This window comes from Nematolebias whitei, chromosome 22, assembly GCF_014905685.2.
Source record: "Nematolebias whitei isolate Nwh7 chromosome 22, NemWhi1, whole genome shotgun sequence".
In the NCBI taxonomy this organism is placed as follows: Eukaryota; Metazoa; Chordata; class Actinopteri; order Cyprinodontiformes; family Rivulidae; genus Nematolebias; species Nematolebias whitei.
Window position 1 is genome coordinate 24,832,539 of NC_056519.1, and position 18,926 is coordinate 24,851,464.

Consider the following 18,926-nt stretch of genomic DNA (forward strand, 5'->3'; position numbering starts at 1 on the left):
TATATATATATATATATAACTCCAACTTTTTGGGTATTACAAAATTATGTCACTTTAAGCTAATATCCCTGCAAATATTTGCTCAGTATCAGTGAAAATTTTCTGAAAAATTATCATCTTTTAGTTTGAAGTGTCTAACATCAGTCATGGAGCACAAAGTGAGGAGAAAGAGGCAAAAAGTCTTCATCCAGGCTAGGCTAATAGCTAGCCAAATGAGGATCCCCCCACCCAAAAATGTTCATGCTCATAAACAACTCGTTCTTCTTTTCTTTTTTTTTTTGTGCAGGAGTGTGTCTATTCCTAGTGTTCATCATAATAAACACACACACATAGCTACACACACAGAAAGCACAGGAAACCAGGTCTCTGTAATCACAGTTTTTTTTGGATGCTGCTGTTTGTACCTTCCAGAGGAGTTCACACCCCCTTGAACTGTTCTCTGTGGTGCACTTCTGACAGTAGGGGTGGGAAAGGAGGGAAGGGGAGGGAGCTGTGCTGCATGTGGGAGGAGAAGGAGGAGGGAGTCAACATGAAGAACAAGAAACTCTCTCAGTTTCTGTGAGTTCGGCTCACAGCAGGCCACAGAATGAGAGCAGTTGCTTCCCTCTCAATCTGAGAGGAAACTGCTGTCTTCCCCTCTTTTTGTCCTTTTTTGTTTAGCATTTTTCTTCCTCCCCTCTTTGCAGCAGACCTCAGAAAAAGAAAAACTGCAGATGACTCAGTTTTTGTCAGTTCCTTTTTAAAGCTCTTAATCCATTGGAGTGGTTTTATTATTTTTTGCAATGCCAGTAGTTGGTGTAGCTTCCAAGCTAAGGCAACCCTCTGTGGTGGGCACCAAGCCGGTGCACACAGCCCTCCCCATCCCCAATGCTGTCAGAGCCGCTACCTTGCAGAGCCTCATGACCCAGCAGCAGGAACTCAAGGCAAATGACGGGGCTCCGGGACTCAACTGCCAGCTGTCAGTCAAGTCCCAGTACCAGCAGGGGAAGATGCCAGAAGGCAAGTCCAGATCAGAGACAGAGGAGAGTAAGATCTGCAAGGTGAGTGAAGATGAACACTTGTTGTGCATCAGTTTGACGGATCTGTGTGTAAGAAGCTGTGACCCCACATGTGTCAGGGATGAAAGAGCTGGCAGTGTCTGGATTCGAAGACTTTCTCTCGTTGACACAGCCCTGCTCTCTGTCCCCTCCTGGTTTGAGCAAGTGTTAGTCTTTCTCTGAACCAGAGATTCAAACAGTGATGAGTCGTGCGCTGTGGTAGGACAGCACCGCTGGTTGTTGGTTATCAATTTGAGGAAACTGGATGAGTCATGGATTGTGGATTGCATCTTATCTCATCTTCCTACCCATATCTGCACATGGTCTGCTCTGGTGCTAGAGCAAATTACTTTAGGGGTTGTTTGTGTTTATTGACAAGTCCAGTAATGTTCAAACTTGCCTGACCAGGGTAACTAACCCCCCATTAACACAGGATGAAGACTCCATTACCCTTCAACCTATGTAGCCTGTTAGAACAAGGCTGGATTGCTACAAATCTGGAACATCACTTTCAGAATGAATGCACAATGTTGCTATGCTCTTAGTACTCACAAAATAGGTCTTCTCTTGCACCCTCACCGTGCTCTCAAACACCTGCCCTGGAATGACTCATAGCTATGAACCAGGAGATCTTGTGAGAATCCTGCCACAAGTGTCACATTTGCACAAGGTTGTTTGCCATATCTTTTCACAACCACAGTCATAATCAAGACATGAGGCCAGTGATGTTTCAAATGTTAGACGACCGAGTCACACTGATGTGTGCAGGCTTTAGGCACGCTGGCCCCAGAACACAGATATTCTACCACTACAATTATAAACCCACACAAAGTTGCTACAAAGATTTTGCATATGCTGAAGGCCCTCCACAACCCGCCAGCTCTATTACACAAGATGTAAAGCCAACTTTGTTTTTTTATTTGTGCCCAAAGACCTCATTTAGACCCTACAAGGCCTTTCATATCCTGGCTGATTTTTTATGCAGTAACATAGTTGTCGTCGTGAATGGGGGCCAAATGAAAGAGTACAAATCACAATTTATAATCTAATATGAATAAAGTCATTGTTTTTTGTGGTAAGCTGTTGTCGTAGGTGGGTATGAGTTTGGCCATACAATAAACTTGAGCCGAAGCACTATTGGATACAGTAATCAAAATTAATTTTTAAAATGTGCTACATGATTTTTTAAAATTGAATGTAAGAAAATGAAATTAGTATTTTGCAGACAAATGATACCACAGAAAAACTTTGCATTCATCCGGAGCAGTATGACAGAAAAATGTGATGGTTTAGACAACATGGCTTTTAAGCCTGTGGAATGCGCTGCAACCAGAAATCGGGCCACTTCTCATTAAAACACACTTCAGATAAATGAACATGGCTGACTTAGTTCATGTGCAATACTTCTAATACTCTCACTATGTTGTAAAGTAATGAAGGTGAATCCTAAAGATAATGTTTTAGGGGCTTTACCTTTCAAAATGATGTGTGCATTTTCCATATCTGCAACAGAGGAAGCAGGGTTGGACTATAGTGAGGGGAAAAAAGTTCAAACCTTCCCGCCAGATAGTTTGAGCAGCTCAGCGGCCCAGCCCACTTTCAGAGCTGTCAAAGCACAAACTGAAACGTTCCCGCTCCGTCAGTTTGTCGACCCTCTTCCCCTCACCAGCTGTTCTGCCAGTTCACTGAAAAGAGGTTATTAGTTTTTACCCTTGATTCTTTTTTTTTTGGGCCACTTAAACTTCCTCTATGGAACAAAGCTGCTGATTTTTCCTGTTTACCTAATGGAAAGCCAGGGAAAAAGACATCAAAGCGTAGGTCTGGCCTGTAAATCCTCCACAACCTGCCTGCAGGGTGACTCAGACTGAGCACGGAGCTGTGAGGGGTCATCATTAATCTGCTGCAGAGCTAACGACTTGTTATGACAGCTGGATTTTTAAGTTTATTAATGTGACTGTTGAAGGTTTTCCTTGATTCAAGATTAAAGATGATGAATGCGGACTCTGTTTGTGTCAGTATCGATTTGTCATCATGGAGTGGAAATTCCAGCTTCTTCTTGTCTTCCTAATTAAAATTGATAGTTTGTCAGATTGTGCAAGCGTGTTGCTCTGTGACGCTTTATGTTGTTAGTGGTTTACACAACTCCAGCAGTTTATTGACAGAGCATTAGCTAAATTCCCTCAAAAGTGCAATCAGTGCACTGCTCCATTGTTCAAGTTGTTGGATAGCTCCCAGGAAAGAGGAAGTCTTGTGCCTGCCCCGACCTGTCTGTGGGGTTATGGAATGGGTGGCATGGAGGCCTAATTAGTCTGTCTAATTGTGTAGTGTCTTTACTCCTGTGACTTTTAGAAACAAAAGGGACTGAAGGTGGAGGAAACAATAACCAACACACCTTGGTTAGTGTGGGTTGTATGGTTTTGTGTGTGCACGAATGCAGTATGTGAGTTCCTGCTTGTTTGTGCTGCAACCACCATCTCCATATATATAACAGTGCTAGCATGTGTTGGCTTGTTTGCCTGAAATTGAACACATCCTCTGGTGTTTCTTGGAGTTGAAGTCCCCCCCCCTCTCCCCCCTCCACATCCCCAACTTTTTTGTAAATGAGCTGGAAAATTCCAACTATCCAGTCAGCAAAAAAATATTAGTCACACAAGGACTTGACCCAAACAACTCACATTAACAAGCGGTACGCCGATGTCCCCTAACGCCAAGAGATCTGAATAGTGAATGTTTGTAGTTTTCGAGATGAGTGTTTTTCAGGACTGGATTGGAACAGGAAATGCAAACACTGGTAAACTAGGGGTGTAAATCACCAACTTTACCACTGAAATATAATTTTATCAGATAATATATTAACTTAATGAAATGTCTAGATATATGTATCCTGTTTTGATATTTAGAATGATATTGTGTTAAAACATGATCTGATTCCATTTCCAGTAGAAAATGTAGTTTCAGCTACAACTCCCAACATTCACGCACCCACCCATTATAGAACACAAGATGGTGAGATATTATTGGTTGAGAGCTGGGTCACACGGTAAGAGTAGGACCTCCCATTCGCTGATGGTGATGATGACTCCAGGAGGTGTGGCCGAGCTCTGAAGAAGATGGGTTGTCTGTTTACGTTCGGGGCCATTGTTCGTGACCGCATGGTGGAGTTACAATGGCCCAGGGCTGGTGATCTTGTACTTTACATGTAAAATAAACCTTCTGAAATGGAAGACAACTGCTCCTCCTTTTCCTGCTCCAGAACAGAACATATTCTTACACCACAATACGATATTATATTGATTTGAATGACGATACGATTTTTCTCGATATCACAAAGTCGGTCACGATACGATTTCGATTCTATTCAATTCACAAGTCTGTGATCAAGATATTGTGATATTAAATGCCAATCTCATTTACGTATAAATAAATTGACAAAAAACAGTTAAAATATGATTTAACCATTTTATTTCTGTTATTACAGGCGCCAGGCATTTCAATAAAAAAAAAAAAAAAAAAAAAAACTTAATTAATGAAAAAATTAAAATAAATGTCCTGTTCAGTTTAGTCTCACATTTCTCATGTTGAAGTGCATTTTTTTAAACCAATTAACTTAAAACTGCCCAGATTACCTTTCAGTTATAAATAAACAAAATATATATTGAGCTTACATAGCATGGCTATCAATGACATGTTTCTTCTTCATGTGAACGGACAAATTTGTTGTGTTTCCGAGTATTTGAACTCACGCTGGCACCTGTTGCATGCGACATGAGTTTTGACTGTTGAGCCATTCTTCTGTTGGAATCACAAATATTTCCACACAGTTGATTTAAGAGTGAATGTCATTATCTGTGTTTTCTGCCTCGTGTCGCTGAGGCAGCCCAGAGCGCAGCCACGCATGGAAATAGTAACACAGACGTGCCTTGGGAATTTCAAAATAAAATCGTATTTTAAAGATGACTATGTGAATCGATGTTTTAGTTTTGCCACAATATAATTGAATAATTAATTATTTAATTGATATATCTATGTAAATCGATGTTACACCCCTACTGTAAACCTTAATGTTTTTGTTGCTGGATATTTAAGTGGGTACGAGGTTCAATGTGTATAAAGATGAAAGGGATGTATTTTTTATTTTTTTTTTGTGCCTGTTTGAGGCAATGCAGGGCTATGGAATCTTGCAAGTAGACGGTTTTATTTTATCTACGACCTGGCACAATGGCGAAGCCAGGGAGTGACCAATGGATGACCTATAGATTAATGTTGAACCTCCCCAATCATTTGAGGAAAGTATACTTGTAAGCAATACCAGAACTAGAAAGCATAGCTTCCTCTAATGATTGAGGTAACTGGTTTACATATAAATATGGTGGTGGCCATCTTGGATTTTGACTTGGCAACCAAATTTTCATAGTGACATTTCTTATGCAAAGATGTAGTCACACAACAAAATAGAAGTCAGCACGTTGCACATTTTTTAGTTACCCAGCTCACACGGTTTACAAATATACATTTATGGTGGCAACCAACTTGGATTTTGACCTGGTAACAGTAACCCAAAAACTTAGAGCTGCGTTAGTGCCGGCAATTGTTGACCAGGGTGAGGGTTGGGGGTTAAGATGCATGACAGAAGCAGAGCACTGTGTCTGTAGCATCTTATCTAGTGCGTCAGTTGTCAACAGGGGCAGCTGTTGGTCAGGCTACTCTCTAAAATAGTTATTGAATCAAGTGTTTATTTATGTAAGGAAACATTGATGTTTAACAGACCATTAAAATACACCAGAATGCAGGAAATGGTATCTACTTTATTGAAAATTTTATGGGGGAGGACCCCAGAACCCCCCCACCACTACCACCCCCACACAGAGACACACACATGTACACACACCAATGTATCCCCCATACATACATATGCTTCTGACACCAATGAGTTAATGACATAATCTATTAAAATATGGACTGTGTTGACCAAGCTGCTACCGTACCAAAATTTTTTGCACAATATCAGTAAAACTGTAACATTGCTCGGCTGTGATGGACATGGAAAAAAACAATAAACTTTAGTCCTCTTTCCTTTGGGCGATAATTACCTTTACAACTGTTGCCAACATGCAGTTATGCAATATATACAGCTAAAAGTCTATAATAGACTACATTATAAACAAAATTGAAAGTTTGAACATCAAAGTACTCTGGTAGTCCCTCAAACTCTACAGAATGATTATAGCGCACATCCATGAAAATAAATAATGGTGTTGAAGCTATCAGCCAACAGGAAGTGGCGATTTTACCTTGGTGTAGAACTAGTTGTTTTTGATAGCGGTCCTGATGCTGTTTTTAGAACATCCAGGGGAAAAGTCTAAAATAATCTTTGGACAAACTCTTCCCTAACAAATCCAGTCTGCAGCAATGGAGAGCCCTTTGCTCTGTGTGGGTTGGCAGGTTCATGTTTAGCACATGTAATGGTTGTAAAAAAAAAAAGTGACAATTTTTAATGAATGACTGCAGCACTCTGGCTCCATCTGTGAGTGCGCTGGACTGTTGCACACAGCTACCGCTCTGTGTAACGAAGTGGAAAGGGCACAGTTAAGCTCCACACACGAGGTTAAACTAGGATGTGATCAAAATCAGATGAAGCTAATATAGTATTATTTAAAGCTGTAGCTGTGCAATTATTTTATTTTTTCACACATCTATTATTCCATTACAGTCATCAGGTGTGTGCTGAATCCACATTCATACAATTTGGTAATAACCTAAATTAGCCAGACAGTAGCTAAAGGCTAAAAGGATCGTAGGAAGACAACAACAAAAAAAAAGACAGATTATACTGAAGGTGATTTCAGAGGGAAAAAAAGGGTTTGAAAGAACTGAAAAGTTCTCAATGCATTTCTTTTTTTTTTGTAAATAGAGGTAAATAATTCAAAAAGCTTAAAAGTTAAAGATGCTCAAAGTCACAGTACACTAGAGCCCGACCGATATGGAAATTTGGGCTATCGCGATACTGATATTGAGAGGGGAAGGCGACCGCCAATAATGGATATAATGGGTGAAAAATTTTAAGCTTTGTCCACCCCCAAGAATCTCAGTAAACAGCGAGTGGAACAGGACTTGTTAATTTAGCTGTTATCAACAATAAAGCTAAGCTAATCAGATCCATGCTGTCTGTAGATCCACAGTAGGTGTACAAGTGGTGCACTGGTCATGAAAACAGTCTTCCTAACGTGCATTCACATTTTCTATCCTCCACTATTCACCTTAAAGTTATCAAGTGTGTTACATAAATATAAATTAAAGAAAAGCCCTTCCCGGTATGTTGTTTGAACAGTCAGTCATGTATGGTGAAGGTCTAATTCGAATTGATCGCAGCTCCATTTTTTTTCCTTTGCAGAAACGTAAAGGTTTCAGACAATGCATTTTATTGAGGACGACAAAGATAAAGTTACTAACACTGATATATATTTTTCCTCTACGTTAGTTTTATTGTACTGGATAAAGTTTTACAAGGAAATAGCCTATGCTAAGTTGTCTAAATGCTGCTAGCTTGCTAACTTGAGAGGCACGCCACTATGACAAGCAGGTTGGAGGATTGAAGGGAATTTATTATTGTTGATTTTTTTAAAATTTTACAAATCAGTTAAAATAAACTTAACATGCTCTGTTCAGCAAAATACTCTACACAGTATTGCTCCCTGCTTTGTCTGTGCTGAATGTGAAAGTGAAACTTAAAGTTAACGGCCATGACTTGAAAGTAGTCTTCATGCACCCTCTGCTGGATACATTGTACGGCTGGTTGCCAGCATTTTAGGAGTGAAAGGTAGATGAAATTTATATTGCCACATAATGGGTCAATTATCACAGATACCGATAGGTCGCCAAACGTCTATGTCAGCCTAAATTACCATCTCTACTGATATATCGATCGGGCTCCACAGCACACTATTCCCAGTTGAGCAGTGCATTTTGATATATGAATGGGTAAAAAAGCATAAAGTATGCCGAAGCAATTAGCAAAAATGTACAGTAAAAATATAAACAGGAAAACAATAGAGTGAATGTTGACTTGGGACTCATTCTGATCTTTTGAAGTGGGGATTTTTAGAAAGTTTATGAACAAATAACGTATTTCTCAATTTAGATAGCCTTTTGAGCGAATAAAGCCTGGAGCATTAGAGATTAGTTCAGACTAATGAGCTAGCAGCTTCTGCAAGTGGAGCCATGACGGAATGGGATTGTTGCCATCTTCAAACCGCGTGTAACACCAGTTTAATATAGATATTAATATAAATGAATGGGATTTATATGTTATGACTTTTAGGTATAAATACAGTAAATAAGTATTTTTGTGTTCTTCTCTAATACCTACTCCAAACACTACATATTGCGCAAGAGCTCTGCTTAAAACTTTGGCATAAATTGTCGAAATGAATCCAGTCTGTCAGTAAAATATGTCATAAACCACTGGGAAGATTTTAATGAAACCTACAGAAAGTAATAATTGGATGTAAATCTACAACTGGGAACACACAATATGCAGTAAATGCCTAACATTTTATGCTTTTTCTGTGTTCCTATGTCTAGCTTGTCAAGCTAAAGCTAACCATACAGTGCTCAAAGCAACAATAGCAGCCAGCAGTGTAAGCTTTGTATGTCTGGAATTTTGTGTAACACCTGCACTCATCAGAGGCCTCATCTCAATCTCCTTGTAATTTGGAGTTGACAAGAACTCCTAATTACATTTCCTGATGGAGATATGAACAAGGTGAGACGTGCTCTTCCTGTTTTTCTTCATCAGTCACTGCCAGTGGCGCTGCAGGGTGACAGACTGTCTATGAGTGCTTGTGAGTCGGCTGCGTTTTAATGGACTGCTGCTGTTGTGGGTACAAAATTATCATAAGCATCAAGAGTTCTGGAAGAAGTCCAGATAAAACAGCCTCAAGTGACTTTGAGATTTTAGAGAAGAGCTGAACTTTGAATCACATTCTTTAATTAATTATATGACAGATTAGGAAATACCAGATGGTTACCAGTATATTGAATTACAGTACTTTTGCTCTCATTCGTGAATTCATGAATAACATTAAGAATTATAAGGTTCATGGAACTGTAGACAACCTCCCTGGATGTGGATGCAAAAGAAAATGCGACCCCAGGTTAAGCAGTTGGGTATTGCAGCTGGTAATAAAAGAGCTAAAGAAAAACATTCAAAACCCTTCAAGCTGTGTGCCAAGGTCAAGGCGCCTCACTTTTGATTGCACCATCTGTCACATTTTGAATCACAATAGGCTTCATGGAAGAATACTCAGAAGGACTCCACTATTGACAGAAAAATGCACAAAAACAAAACAAAACAGGATTTGATCAAAATATTTGCTGACAAGCTCAAAAGTTTCTGAGATGATTCTGAGATGAGACAAAACTGACAAGACTGGCTACTTGCATTATTATGAATTTGATTATTGTTTAAGTGTATCAACAAATTTATCTGTTTGTTTATATATGTCTTTAACTTAAAAATGCTCTTTGTATACACAAGTCAGGACTGTTATAGGCTGCTATTTTTGCAGGCCTCTGTTTGCAAAATGTTAGTCTGGAAAGTACGTAAGTGTTTACCGGAAGTCCAAACGAGTGCCAGACACGCTTGCCCACTTAAAGAACACATCCTGTTGATTCTTTGTGTGTGTGTGTGTGTGTGTGTGTGTATGGGGGGGTTTGCTGATGACTGCAGAGCATAATCAGGATCTCTTGTGTATTTTCTTGGTTTGTTGTATCTCTTGTTCTGCCCTGATACTCTTCCAGCAACAGTATGTGTTCATTCATAGAGAGACAGTTCTGTGGTGATTCAGTGACCCTCTGAGTGAGTAAATGTCATTCTTTCTCTAGGTGGGCCTTGTGGGAGGTTCTTCTTGTCTTCATTTTTTGTTGATGTCTTTTTGAAAAGGGGTATGGCAACTGTACTTTACAGTACATTAAGGTAGTAACAGTCGAAACGGTCGACATGTGAAAAGGAATGCTGGCTTTGCAGCTATTTTGAAGAATACTTAGTGATGACTCAACCACAACAAGAACTGATAAACTGGATTAATTTGACATGTTTTAAAAGATAATACAAGGTCCATCATGCTTTTAATGTGTTGCACTTTACAACAATGCAGCTTAGTTCTGCTCCAAGCCTTGTCTTAATCCCGTGGTACTTGGTTCATTTCTCAAAGCTCATGTCTTTATGGGACATAGCATAAAGACAGACTGTCTTTATGGACATTTCGTGGAATTTTTTTAATTATTTTTTTTAAGTACCGTAAATGAAAACTTCTCTCACTTGGACCAAATCAAGATCCAACTGACACTCAAGAGGGAAGAGAGGGCAAGTGATTTGCATGTGAGTTTAGCAATTGCCAAAATATTAGCTTTGCTAAGTGCTAATTTTCTAACTAATAAAAAATTGATTTGCTAACGCTAAACAGAGGGGAAAAAAAGCAAAAGTTAATCAAGTGCTAACTTTTATCATACACTGCAGTGTTTCCCCTAGGTCACTTGCCTTGGCAGGGCACTCATCTCTTTGAGGATTTTTGTCAATTGGGGGGTCGTTAGAGGCCCGTGCTACTTTTGTACTTTTGTGATGCATGAAGGAGCAGAACGCTACATCAGTAGCTTTTAGCTAGCGCATCTGTATTGCGTGCCATTAGCTTAGTGCTACGTCAGTGCCGGCAATTGTCGGGGGGTGGGGGCAGTTCGGTAGACGGAGCGCTCGGTTCTGTTGACAGGGTGGGGCACCCTCCTTGTATAACGGTAGAGGAAACACGGCGACTGCTGTCACAGACACAGTAAGACTGTCTGTAATATGACAATGTTGTAAGTGAACACAACTCAAAATGGTTCATATGAACCACTTTACTTGTGATTCACAAGTCAAGCATCCTTGTCTGTTCAGAGGTGAGATTTCTGTAATGAATGTGGTCCATTGGAACCAATTGCAGGGCCTCTTCTTGTGCAAGATTTTTATTTGAAACTTTAGCATTAACTGTTTGAGTCAACCGGATTTGTTGGTTTGCAAAAATTATGAACTACTGGATGAAGCGTAATGAAACTCACAGAAAGTAATCATCAGATGTACATCTACAAAGTACTACTGATGTGCTTTTGGAATCAAACCAGATCAAGAAGGCTGCCACAGTTAACATTATTCAACTAAAAAATGGCAATAATTCAGTCCATTTTACAAACAGTGAGTAGAAATGTGGTGTTTGAGTAACTGAGGGTCATTCCTAACACATTGAGTGTGACATTTCACGATATTGCACAAGATTGTGCAGAGTTAGACCCATACGGCTACAACTCCTTTCCCAACATACCAGTAAGTTGATCTGAGGTTCAAATTCTTACATGAAAGGCGGCGGGTGATATGCATTCCTCGAAAGAAAGCTAGACATTTCATTTCTGCGGGAATTTCTTTCCGTTACAGCCATGTGCTTGGATGTGTGTTGCAGTAAGTCTTCAGTTTCTTGGTGTTTCCAGGCTGTGACTGTACTTTTCAGGAGAGAGTATTTTTAACCAGTGTGTCTGTTCTGTAAACACCGGCCGCTCTGTGTGTTCTCCCTCCAAGATTTAAACACTCCGGCCAGCAGCTGACTCCCTGTGGGCTGGAAGGCGGTGATATAGTGCGTGTCAGACAAAATGCACAAGCACAGGGAGGGAAAGAGGGCATCGGAAAGGATTATATTGCTTCAAATCTTTTCCAAATTTTTATCCAGTGGTCATTCAGAGATCCCAGCAAATATGTATATGTATTTATATATGTGAGTGAATTACAGTATGCCACTGATAGCTGCAACATCTGGTAAGGTGATCTTGGTTTTTGTATTCCTTGGTTTAATTTGATAATCTCATGCTTCAGAATTATGTGTTAGAAAAATACCCCTGCCATATTTATAGCTTGGATCAGGAGACTAGAGCTGCGGAGATTCACCCCTGTTAACACATTATTTCTGATTGGCGGAGCAGACCACAGACTTTTTGACCTTCAGCTGCTATGCTGATACAGCAGGAGGAACAAACTTTTTCAGATTGGCAACAAAAGAATCATAAGTATGACAAAAACAAGAAGAAAAAAAAACTGCAGTGAGAATTAAAGGCCCAGCATTCCTTTCATGCCTGAGTTTCTATTTAAAACCATCTTATGTTGAGAAATAACAGTTTTAACTGTTTTTTGGCTGAACCTTGAAATCAAAGTTGTGCACAATCTCATGTTTTGTTAATATTTGTCAAGTAATTCCTGAGATATTTTGCTAACATTACAGACAAACAAACACAGACAAAAATATCATCTGCTTCTACGATTCAGAGATGAGCATTAATGAGTGAGACTGAAATTCTTGTCAACGTTTTTGTAAAACTTTGTATCCGGACACACAACTTGATTTCAGAGACCTTTCTTAAAGATACCTGCCACTTACAATTTAAGGTTATATTAGTAAAGTCATCCATCCATCCGTCCATACATACATATATATATACATACATACAGCCATACAACCATCCATCCATTATCTTCCACTTGTTCTGGAGTCAGGTCTCGGGGCAGCAGCTTGAGCAGGGAGGCCTTGATATCTCTTTCCACAACCACCTCTTCCAGCTCTTCTGGGAGGACTCCAATGTGTTCCCAGGCTTGCCAAGATACATGGCCTCTTCAGTATGTCCTTGGTCTTCCCCATGATCTCCTCCCTGTCAGACATGCCTGGAAAACCTCCATAGAGAAGAGTTCAGGGGACATCCTTACCAGACGTTCTAACTACATCAGCTGGTTTTTCACGATGTGGAGGAGCAGTGACTACTCTGTGTCGCTTCTAGATAGCTGAACTAATTTAAGAGAAAGTCACACAACCCTGTAGAGAAAACTGTCTCAAAAGCACAACCAATATATTTTAGTGTGTGGGGATAGATTTGTCTCTATGTCCCTTCTCTTCACATTTTCCATCAGTTTATTTTTCCAGTACACCTTCAGCCACTGTCTTTCTTCCTTTTCCCCATTGCCTGCATTCCTATGTGAGTCTCTACTGACTGGAACTTGTCTCATTCCATTCCTCCCAACTCCCTTACTGGTATTTTCCTTTTACCTTTACCACTACCTCCCAAACAGCTCGCTTTCTTTGTCAGTTTATTTTTCCTTCTATGATTATGAGTATATATAATGGATAAAGCAGAAGGGAGAGGTAACTCACACCTGGTCACTTCCCATCTCTCCAGCTGTCACTGATAACTCTTCCTTCGTTGGAAGAAAGGCTTGCGTATTCCTTCTCTTTTCCAAGTCCCCTGCTATTATCTTCACTGTCTCTGCACCAGACATGACTCAGGCAGCTGGAGGGGAACATCTGGATGAGCCTAGACACTTGGTGCCAAAATATTTTACCATGTATGTACAAGGCGCAAACTAGCTAATGTATACTGTAACACATGCTAACAAGCTCTGATGGCGTGTCTGTGTTTCTATAGGAAGCACAGTCGCTGATGTTATGTCAAGTAGGTAGACTCTGTGGTCCTGACTAATGTCATACACAGCAGCATTAGATCAGCTACAAAACAGATTTCAAATGATCCTTGGTACTTCTGAGCCACATTAGAGTCACATTAAAAGGCCAAGAATGTAGCTAAGATTAATATGGTTTGCTATCATCTTTTAAAAGCACCAATTTTAAAAGCATCACAAAAGTTATTATTTTTGTCTATTTTGTTAGGGCAGTATGGTGGCTCAGTTGGTAGAACTGCTGCCTCTCAGCGAGAAGGTCACTTGGTCAGATCCCGTCCGGAGGGCCATTCTGGGTGGAGTTTGCATGTTCTTTCCATGCATGGGTGGATTTTCTCCAGGTACTTCCTCCCACAGACTAAAGTCATGCATGTTAGGCTGATTGGTAACTCTAAATTGTCTCTAGGTGTGAGTGAGAGAGTGAATGGTTGTTTGTCTCGTTTGTCTATGTGTCCCTGTGATGGACTGGAGACCTGTCCAGGGTGTCCTTGCCTCAGTGGTAGGCTGAACATGGACACGAGTGGTCCCCGTGACCCAAAAAGGAAGAAGCAAAGGAAAAAGAAAGAAGGATGGATGTTAATTTTAGCAGAAATTTAAAAAATCCTGTTGGAAGTGGACCCCAAGCTGTACTGATAGTGCTGCATCTTAAGAAAGGGCAGTAATTATTAATTATTTACCGACAAGTTAAAATGGAGAAAATCAAAGAATAACTGGAACTCTCACAAAGACATTCACTGCATACTCTAGCACTTGGTAGTAACTCAAATGTATTTTCTAATAGTGCTTCTCCAGTCGTGGTGCCTTTTGGGACACACATACTTTGTACTTTGTTTTGTAGAAACTATCATACTGAATTTCTGCAAATTGGCACAGAGGTTAGAGAAGGTGTGCCTGTGATCGGAAGATCAATGGTTCAACTCTCAGTACAGACAACATCAAATTGTGGGTGGGATTGGTGAAACACCCACACCTGCCTTCACCCTCATTTGCCCCACTCTGGGCTCTTGAGCAAGGCCCTTAACCCCCACCATCTGCTCCCCCGGGTGCCCAAGATAGTAGCTCTGTGCTCCATACAGAGGGCTGTGGTAGCTCGATGGTCTGTGGCCATGTCAGGAAGGACATCCGGCATAAAAATAACTGCCAAGTCTTTGTGCGACTCAGTTCGCTGTGGTGACCCCTGAAGAACGGAGCAGCCGAAAGAAGAAGGAAAAAAAGGAGTTCTAAAAAGAAAACAATCAAGTTTGGGCTTAGCTGCATTTTGGCTAGCTGTTAGCTCATTAACAAGGTCATAGTTTAACCTTTTTTCTCCCAATCAGAGGCTGTTGGTAAGACGTCAATTCTTGTTTTTTCGACCAACACACATTAAAATGTCCAGAACATCCTTTAAATAATGATAAAATACTTAACTTTGCATTCCATATCTGCTGGTGTGTATTTAAACTGATGTGACTGTCTTAATCTGTATAAAACCAAAAGTTACTGAAAAGAAAATCAATCTCCCATCATTGGTTTTCAGTTTCTGGCTGCCTGTTTTTGATAAATAGACAATAAACTAACCCTGAGGTGCACACAGCTACATAAAAAGCTGTTTTGTTTAATAATGGGTGGTGGTTTATTATTAATTTACCTTGGCAAAGCTTTAACAGGGCGTTTAACATGGTGAGCACATGTTATTTTGGTTTGGTTAGCCCTCCCATTTCAGATAATTACTCAGAAATCGGCATTTTTGTTCACATTTGCTTCCTTTCTTTTTTAAATACAGACCAGCCCGATTATTTTTTCTTTTGTGTTCATGTCTGAGAAAGTCTTATTTAGGAGCTAATAAAATGAACGGAAATCAATGCTTTCTCATTTTCCAGTATTTTTATCCTTAGCGGTGTTTTTCTTTCAGGGATTTCTCACAAAACTTTACATCTTTTTGCTCAAATTGCCTGAAAGCACCATGTGTGTTAGACTACCGGGTGGGCTCAGTGGGATAAAACTCCAAATACCAAGCATCAATTCCTTCTTTTAATGAGAATCTCATCCTGCTATTTTATCAGTTACTTACCTGAAATAAGAACATGGTTAGTTTATCTAGTCTCTATCTATTGCATCTCCATATAACTATCATTAGTCTTGTTAGTTTCCTCCTGGTGCTGTTTTGTTTTGTTGTACAGATTTTCTTATGGCAGTGGTTGTCAAACTTGACATTCTAAGATTCTAATTTAAGTTTTAAATAATGTCAAAGTTCTGACACATCTGGTGATTAAAAAAAAAATCCCTTCATGCACAACTACAATGCACAAATGTCATAACTTTCAGACTGTGGTGCAAGTAGAATTGCAAAGGTGTGAAAAATTTCCAGTGAATTACTGATAATTTCCCCAAAACTGTTCCATGGAAAGACATTTTTGCAATAATCCAATTTGACAGCTTTGTATGGGCATTATGGGAACTTCTGGGACTTTAAGAAATTCATGTGAATTTATAAAAATGTATTCAAAATTAAGGGGAATTTAAGCAAACAGTATCAAATACAAACAGAAAAATAAACTTTTTTTTTTTGTCATAGGCAAATCATGGGTTTGACACAAATTTTTATTAAAGCTTCAAATTTATTGTGACTTTTAGAAAACAATGGATTATGACTGTATGTTATTGTCGTAATACTTTGTGAAATCCATGCACACAACTCTAAACAACAAAATCCACATTATATGAGGTTTATTTATGAATTTTATTTTATTATAAACCCAATAAAAAATAATTAAATTAAATATCAGACAGATCATTGCATTGTCTGCATTTATTGACAGATGTCAATTGGTCACAATTTGGCTAAAATATGATTTCCCCAACTAGAAAGTGTTTAAAATGACTGTTTACGGCCAACCTTTGACATTTTCAATTCCAGGTTTATGGATGGATGTACGTCGTTTGTTTGTTTTGTTTTCTGTACAGTATTTCCACTTTTTATGCAGTATTCCTAGGGTAGTACCTGTAAAAATGTTAAAGAATTACTGCACTAATGTACTGTATCTGTGTTAAAGGTAAAATTGGACTATTAAATCTCCCAGAACTGACATGTCCTTATGATTGCCCATAAGTGTAGTTACTGTTGTCGTCCATGGGTGTTGGATTTTTACAACTTGTCCTTGACCGCATCATAGGAAGCACCCTCTCAATTTCATTTCTCTTTCCTCTTTCTAGCAGCCTCCCACCTTGGTCAATAAACCTTTCCTGTTTGGAGCAGAGTTTCTCACAGAACAAGTCTCCCACCACATATTAGAGTTTAGTTTTATTTACAGGCTGTGGTTGTTACTCCCATGTGAAAGCTCTTACAAGCATTAGCAACCTTGCATTTTCGTGGTGATGCATCCTTCGAGATTTCTTTTAAAAACTCTGCTCGTTTCCTCTCCCAACCTTTTGGCCTCGGTTTTTGTGAGAAGTAATGAGCTTGTTGGGTTTAGTTTGCAAAAAGTACAGAACCATTATCAAAACTTACACCCACCAAGAGTCAACTTATCTGAGAATGCTTTCTTATGACAAGACAATTTTATTTACTGTATATTTCTGCTATTGAATACCATAGAACAGCACTTATTCTTGCAGCTTCTATTTCATGTGTAATTGTGTTTGGCAAATACCCTATGCACATGATATAAAAGTAAATTGCATATTCAGGGAATTTGTCTTTAAGATGGAAAGGTCATTGAATCAACACTGGCATTGTACAATAAGTGTTTAAATCATGGGGTAACCTTCAGTAGTTGTTTCTTTCATCTGGAAAGTTTCGTCAAATGAGCACAAGTTGACCTTCAATATCCTGTGATAATTAAGAAAGACTGAAAAGACTAGTCTTATTTTATGACAATAGGTTCCTTGTCGCCGGTGCCAGGGCTCACTTGTTGACAGGTCATTTCCCTGTAGCTTGTCCAATTAACATCAGCTGCCTCCTTAAAAGTAAAGTATTTGTGCTTTCCAATACCAATGTCTACAGGGGATTCCACCCTGTGCCTATGTGTGGTATTTCAATTCATTTGTTTGTCTTTTGTCAAGAGAAATGGAAAAGACTGAGTGTAATTATTGTGTGTGGAGAGGATGTGATTCATGTGAAAAGGTTAATTCAGCCAAAAGAGCTGTCCTCCCCTGTAGTAACAGGAGTAAGAAAGTCATTCCATCCTTGTGGGACCAGAGGCTACACGGCCTCTAATCCTTTGAACTGAGCAACAGAAGTGAGAATGAAAATCAAGTTTTTGCACTGGATTCGAAGCAGATTCTTCCAGCTTTCAGCTTTAAAACTTTGATGTCTCATTCCAATTCTGTGGTATCCATCCATCCGTCCGTCTGTATCAGCTTCTTACCAGTAGTTCTATGCATAATAGAGGACTTTATCTTTGTTAGCAAGACAAAGTTCCAGCTGTGTACAACTAGCCCTGAAGATGACTATATCTAAAACACATGAGGGTCAGTGCTTTGGACCAAATGTTGAACTGCATCCAAACTGTGCTGCTGCCCAGATGTATTTTTTGATCTTTCTGCTGGTCACTTCCATACGTTACAAAGTACTTCTACTTTGTACATCACACACAAAGAAGAGACATAGATACAGCCTTTTTACATATGAGGGAATTACCTCTCTAATATCCAACAAATCTTTACTTGATGACTTATGTGTTCACCTCTGGTCATACTGCTGCCCAGCTGTCACTTCTTGTTTTTCTTTACAATGAAGGTTGCTGGGGTGCTCCAGGTATAGGCGGTATTTTGTCAAGATTAATTTATTAGTGCTTGACCAGCATTATGACCCAGCAAAGTAAGGGTACAAAAAGCTGTGGTGACTGTTCAGGTTTTAGCTGAAAATTATTTAGGTGTCAAGAAAATGCAATGGGAGATCTGGAAACTTGTTCTGTTTGCAAGATTATTTCATGTTCAGAACAGAATTTCAGACTAACATTATGCATATTTGATTCCTTATGATACATTAGTCAAGCAAACACTACCAACTTTCACAAAGCAGTCCAGTGTTATAGCCATCAAGACAAGCCCGACTGCTTTCAGTTGTATTTGACTGTCCTTAATTCAGCAAATGAACCAGTCACATCTCACAATAATATGAGCTTACCATGAGAACCGTGGAGCGTTACTGTACATTTTAAAAATGTGTGTCAAACATATTCAATTTTAACTTTTTCAGTTTGGTGGTTGCACAAATGGTCAACATTAAATCATAATTTCTAGCCTCCATACCGTCGTATTGTTTTGTGTATTTGTCACAATAGGCTGGTGCTGGAGAACCCAATGGTGCAGGCAACCAGGCAAGGACTCAGGAGATGTGAATGGTTCATTTGCTGAATTAAGGACAGTCAAATACAACTGAAAGCAGT

At 39.4% G+C, this 18,926-nt stretch overlaps 1 protein-coding gene across 1 annotated transcript in view; it reads left to right on the forward strand.

Moving 5' to 3' along the window:
• Nucleotides 1-782: 782 nt before the first annotated feature.
• The window catches only part of nav3 (neuron navigator 3), a 334,495-nt gene continuing 316,351 nt past the window's right edge, over nucleotides 783-18,926 (forward strand). The window contains exon 1 of the mRNA XM_037696241.1: nucleotides 783-1,040. Within this exon, the coding sequence (XP_037552169.1) occupies nucleotides 783-1,040 (258 nt within the window). The remainder of the gene's footprint in view (nucleotides 1,041-18,926) is intronic.